At 43.5% G+C, this 6,534-nt stretch overlaps 1 protein-coding gene across 1 annotated transcript; it reads left to right on the top strand.

Annotated features, from left to right (window-relative positions):
* Positions 1–3,732: 3,732 nt before the first annotated feature.
* Positions 3,733–4,809, top strand: mc5ra (melanocortin 5a receptor). The gene has a single exon (XM_076301927.1). It carries the CDS (start codon positions 3,733–3,735, stop codon positions 4,807–4,809), a length of 1,077 nt encoding a protein of 358 aa, XP_076158042.1.
* The last annotated feature ends 1,725 nt before the right edge of the window (positions 4,810–6,534 follow it).

The following is a 6,534-nucleotide window of genomic DNA, read 5'->3' on the forward strand; positions in this document are numbered from 1 at the left end:
GGATTGAGAAGAGTTCTACTCTACCTGTGATTTGCAATTTAACAACACACTTCTAGCAAAACTGTACTCATTGGTGTCTATTATTTACACTAGTTGTCTTCCCATATTAAAACACTTTTAGATAATGAGTTCAACTAGCAATCAGACCAGGACCAATCTTAACAAGGACCAGGCGACTCCATGATGCCTAGCACCAGACAACATTGTATGTAATGTGGATGAGATCTTATGGCCATACCTAGACAGAAGGCCTAACTGGATATACAATTATGGATCACATGCGATGTGGTGTTGCTTGAGGGAACAGGTCATGTCCTCTGTACAGCACATCTTTTGTTTTTTTCCTACAAGTTTCATTTGCACCATTCCTGGCAGTGATGGAAACAGAAGCACATTGCACTCAGCACAGAAGGTGGCTGTGGCTCAGGAAAAGACATCCCATGGGCTCAAAGTAGACCACACTTATCTGGACAGATTTTTGGTGTTGATCTGTGAAGGATATGATGTGTCAGTGCAGTGCGCTAGGAGTTGTTGTCAAAAGCCTTTTGTTTTGTTTGGTGTTTAAAAGCAAAAGGGAAAAAAAAGAACGACCTCAGATGTCAATGCAACATTCTCATTGCAAAGTGTTTGCTGCATCTCTGAAAAGAATGGTCTTTGTTTTTAAAATCTCGATTTGTTTTCATCACTCTTCAAAAGAAACGTTGGGCTCATTTAAGCGGAAATTAGGGTAACTAAAACACCCCCCTTGCGCTATGACAGAACTCCACACATCAATACAATTAAGATTACAAGCACGGCAGGCAGCTGAGGTGGTGAGCCGGCTTGTCGATAAGGAGTTGGCATTGCTTACAGCGTGAACGTGAGCTGCCTGTCACTCGTTAAGCGGCGAGCTCTGGCGGTGGTGTGACGCTGGAAATGCAAATGAAGTCTGTTTGCGATGCGGTTCACTCGAAGAGACGAGCGCCAAGGCCTCATTAGAATCATTGGCATGTGAGCTTCGGCATCAGCAAGCGATAAAGAAAAATGGCATCTGTTTTTATCCAGAGAAGAGCTGCATGGCACAGAGTGTGTGTGGGCTGTCTGGATGTCGCTGTCATGCTGTGAAGTGGCCTTGTCTTTAGGTGCTGATAACAGGAGCAGGCTGACATTGCCATTAATTTTACAAGCAGGTTATACATATTTATATGCTGTCTACTTTTAATGGGATTTTATTATATAACCTTCTCTGCATATTTCTTTCAGCTTATCTAATAGCAAATGAATATAATGTTATTATAATAAATCATAAGTTAACCTACATGGTTTTCAATCTTTTACTGCAACAGTTAGTGAATGGAAATGATTGGGAGAGAAAGAGATGGAGAAAGGCTATGATTGGGTAGGACTGTTAAATGGCCCACCATTTGCTGAAATGGAAATAATTACATAAGCAATTATCTTGTTACAACTTTGTTAGTGTAAATAATCCACTGTTAAAACATCCTGAAGACAAAAAATTTGATTATTTTTCTATGCAAGATAGTAAAAGTAGTAGGCCAACATAAACTGTTGTCGGAAACATAAAATAGCATATTGAGCCGGTCCGAGGTAAAAGCAAACAGTTTACTTTGACATTCACACTTGCTCCACTGGATTCCATTGTATAGCCATTTTGCACTTGACAATGGGCAGCCGTGGCCCACTGGTTAGCACTCTGGACTTGTAACCGGAGGGTTGCCGGTTCGAGCCCTGACCAGTGGGCTGCGGCTGAAGTGCCCTTGAGCAAGGCACCTAACCCCTCACTGCTCCCCGAGCGCCGCCGTTGTAGCAGGCAGCTCACTGCGCCGGAATTAGTGTGTGCTTCACCTCACTGTGTGTTCACTGTGTGCTGTTTGTGTTTCACTAATTCACTGATTGGGTTAAATGCAGAGACCAAATTTCCCTCACGGGATCAAAAAAGTATATATACTTATACAATTGGCATTCTACCTCAATACTAGAGATATTTTCACAGAGTTTTCGTTGCATAATGCAACTTGTTTATTGTATGATGGTGTCTTGGATGCGGTTGTACCCTCTTTCCCTTCGGGTCCAAACTTCTGTCCGTTTTCTCATCCAAAATTCTGTCGTTCCACTCCAGTGCAGAATCCCTGGGGTGTAATTATAGAGGGCCTGGAAAAGAAGGCACTCTGGCGCACAGGCCTCCACTAAAGCTCATCAGAAGCTATACTCTGCTGAACAGAAGGTCCCAGGTCATTTGAAAGAAACGTTCGGCCTGCAGGGTTCCCATCCTTCTGAAAAGACAGTTTCAGTCCAGAAGAGATGTGATGGGGAATGAGATTTGACAATCAATCTGTGCCTTTCATTCCCCCAATAGATGGAGAGAAGTGCCCATTATCAGATCCAAATCATTACCCTTTGTTACAGGTAATTGCTAAGTAATTGCTGTAGTCATCACTTTTAGGTGAAACCAAAAGCGTCTCCATAGGCATGCATTCAAGAGTATAGCACTGTCTAAGCTAATTTTAAAAAGGACTTCCAGACAGAGGAATAAAAATTAGAGACTTTCTTCTACTTCTTCTCTTGCTATGGATTAGGTACCATGGTAACCATAACACCATAGCTGTATGAAGCTGAAGAAAATGTATCGTAAAACTACGTAACACTTCAAAATAACATTTGCTAAATGAACCTTACATTTTTCAGTAGCCATAGGTGTGTAGATTTGAACAAAATCTGGTTTGGTTCTTAACAGGAGCATTTACTGCCTGAAATATCCGATTTTGTTTACCACGCTCGGAGTTATAGTGCTGGCCTGATGGGTCGCCTATTTACACCGTTTCAACGGCACATGAACAGTTAGACCGAGAATTCTCGTCATGAAATTAAAATTCCACTGGAGCTCCAAGCCGTTGTGTACACGCAGCCTTACAACACTGTTTACAGCTCTTCGAGTCACGGTAAAATATCATTTTTGGTACATAGCTAATTCAAATACACCTATCGTGGGTGGTTGCGTTTCTTTAGGAGTCCGCCGTCTTGGTTTGTATAGAAATGGATATTAAGTGACACATACACGCAAGACGGCAGAAATACGGTAATGGGGGAGTTCCGATAGTGAGCAAGTGTGCGTGAATGAGCAAAATCTGTGGAAACATAACTGTGTAGACCTACTTTTTTCCCTAAATGTAAGGTGAATTTTACAAAACAAATCATCATGATTATTAAAAGTGCTCTAAGCAATGTTGGTAACGTCACTTCTGTTGACGTTCAAACAAAACTTCCTTCCCCTCCCTCCCATGCAATGGAAACACGCATCTCGACGGTGATGGGCTGGAACAGTTTGTTATGTTTTTGGTTGGAGGTTGGACCAGGTTGTTTTTGTTGCCATTTATTTAGGGCACAGGCAGCTAGCGGATGGTGAGGTGATGTTTGCTGTATGTGACAAAAAATGTTTTAGCTTAGAAACCGCGTAACATTGCTTAGAATACCTTTAAATAAAAATAAATATCCCAGTGATGTCATGTGACCCTTTTATGATGAGTTGTTAATTAGTTTAGAAGTTGTGATGTTTTAAGTGTTACAGTTGAGTCCAGTGTCATTAAATTTGTAATTTCCCCTTTTCAGTTTGCGGTTGTTCACTGGACCATGCTCTGCCTACTTCAGTGAGAGCTGGAGAAGAGCCCCAACGCTGTGTCTGTTCCTGTTCCTCCCCGCACTTGACCCGACCTGCGCCCGAGACGCAGGCCCAAGATGAACGCCTCCGAGACCACCACCCTCCCCCTCCCCCATTGGAGCCTGTGGCTGAATGCCAGTCCCGTGTACTCCCACCCCAACGCCACCGCCACGTCTGCGCCCATGGCCAAGCCCAAGGCGTGCGAGCAGCTCAACATCGCCACCGAGGTCTTCCTCACACTGGGCATTATTAGCCTCCTGGAGAACATCCTGGTCATCTGGGCCATCATCAAGAACAAGAACCTCCACTCGCCCATGTACTTCTTCGTGTGCAGCCTGGCCGTGGCCGACATGCTGGTCAGCGTGTCCAATGCTTGGGAGACCATCGTCATCTACCTGCTGGCCAACCGGCAGCTGGTGGTGGACGACCACTTCACGCGGCAGATGGACAACGTCTTCGACTCCATGATCTGCATCTCGGTGGTGGCGTCCATGTGCAGCCTGCTGGCCATCGCCGTGGACCGCTACGTGACCATCTTCTACGCACTGCGCTACCACAACATCATGACGGTGCGTCGCGCCTCCTTCATCATCGCCAGCATCTGGACCTTCTGCACGGGCTGCGGCATCGTCTTCATCATCTACTCGGACTCCACGTCGGTCATCGTCTGCCTCGTGTCCATGTTCTTTGCCATGCTTGTGCTCATGGCGTCCCTCTACAGCCACATGTTCATGCTGGCTCGCTCGCACGTCAAACGCATCGCCGCGCTGCCCGGCTACAACGCCATCCACCAGCGGGCGAGCATGAAGGGCGCCATCACGCTGACCATCCTGCTGGGCATCTTCGTGGTGTGCTGGGCGCCCTTCTTCCTGCACCTCATCCTCATGATCTCCTGCCCGCGGAACATCTACTGCGTCTGCTTCATGTCGCACTTCCACATGTACCTCATCCTCATCATGTGCAACTCGGTCATCGACCCGCTCATCTACGCTTTCCGCAGCCAGGAGATGCGCAAGACCTTCAAGGAGATCATCTGCTGCTACAGCCTGCGGAATGTCTTCGAGAACGTCCTCACGCTGCCTATGACGGACCGGACGGCCAGCAACCAGGTCTACGACACGTCTCAGGCAGCAAGGAACGCCAAGCGGTCATAAGCTGGTGCAAGTCAATGCTTGGAGGATTTCATATCATGTGATAAGCTACACCTGCAGTGCCACTTGGACTCAAAGTCTCAAAACAAAGGATGGATGGATGTAAACAGGACTATTCACTATCATGACTGTCATTAAAATATTACATTCTTAAAGGTTGTCCTTTGATAGATCCATCAATTCATATTCAAATACTTTTAAGAATATGGTGAAAAAGATCATTCTGCCACATCTTACAGACTATCAGTATCAACTGTAAATATCTAAAATAATGTCAACATTAAAGTTGAAAAGAGCTATCTGAAGGCATAAACTATCATAGTGTAATACTACTGTAAATGTGCTACAAGACATCAGGACTTCTTATAAATGTGTGTGGTAAACTAGTTGTAAATAAATGGTGTACATTGTTATAATATGTAGATTATAAGATTGATATATCATCACCTTGATATGACACTAATCTACTGTGAGCTATCTTGAATGTAACATCTTTTTTCATGCATATCCAAAGCACTACACATGTCAATGTGGCAACCTGATGTCAAGGTGAATCAGTGAATCAGCGCACATATGAGTGAGATGACATTCCAGAACCTTTAACATTTAGCCACTGAGGCAGAACCTTTGGCAAAAGTTTCATGCATTAGCATGATAAGACTGTAACAATTGCAGTTGTGGCTGAAATTGTTGGTACCAGTTCGGAGGACTTTTTTCCAGAAGGATTGTGATTTGACAATATGCATTGTAGCCAATTCCAGTCTGGCTTATTTTTGTGAGTTTTTATTTCAGAAGTAGAGTCCTCCAACCTTGGAGTTCACTTTGGAAGTTTTCTTTGGCACTATCCCTCTGTTCAGTCTGGAGTCAGTTTTCCTCTTATAGCCACCTCTGAGGTCGGCTACAGTACCATTTGCTTTAAACTTGTCAAAAATATGTGCAACGGAAGTCTCTGGAACATCTTAAACATGCTTGTTTATATTTCCTTCTGATCCCGTCAGACGTCTCTTTCCTGGGATTTCTCTGGTCCATGTACACTTAGGTGCGCACAATGAGACCAAACTGCAAGTTTTCTTCATTTAAATAGGCTGAATGAGTGAATACAAAATCAAATACGTCTGTTTTTAGGGGTACCAACAAAGTTGTCCAGACCATTTTAGAATATCTTTGTAATGCAAAAACAAATCACATTCTTCTTTCTTCACTTTGGCCTATTCCATAGGGATGCAGCTCTTACATGAACAAAAACATTTGAATTTCATCACTTTTAAGGACACAACTGTATATAATTCAGCAAGTCAGCAGGGGAATAAGAAGATCTAAAAGAGGAAGTCTCCAAGAATCACATAATCACCTTGCCCAAAGATGACCACAAGTGTGTAAGGCCCAACCATTCCATATCCAATATCTGCCTTTTTTGTCATTGCATGACATGTGCCTATACTTACACAAATGCAGATAAATGCACAGAACTACCATTACTTGTGGTATAAAACATTTTTGATGATACTTTATCAAAGCATTATTCTCTGAGGGCAAGATAAAAGGACAAGGACAGCTTCATCCTGGATAACTGAGAGATGTGGGGTTTTAATGACAACAATTAATTATATTGAATGATCCCAATGTTATTTATTCTGCAGTGTTATAACAAATAAGTGGGGAAAAGCCTATATAGCTACAGTACATATTGATAAAAAATATAGTGGAAACCATTCAACGTCACCAAGA

Source organism: Alosa pseudoharengus, unplaced genomic scaffold, assembly GCF_046254945.1.
Source record: "Alosa pseudoharengus isolate Yale_2024_CS ecotype anadromous, Long Island Sound unplaced genomic scaffold, YU_APseudo_1.1 YU_APseudo_1.1_scf_23, whole genome shotgun sequence".
Classification (NCBI taxonomy): Eukaryota; Metazoa; Chordata; class Actinopteri; order Clupeiformes; family Clupeidae; genus Alosa; species Alosa pseudoharengus.

Bases quoted from the DNA above. Each gene is read 5' to 3' on its own strand.
- mc5ra (XM_076301927.1), top strand. From the start codon at position 3,733: ATGAACGCCTCCGAGACCACCACCCTCCCCCTCCCCCATTGGAGCCTG.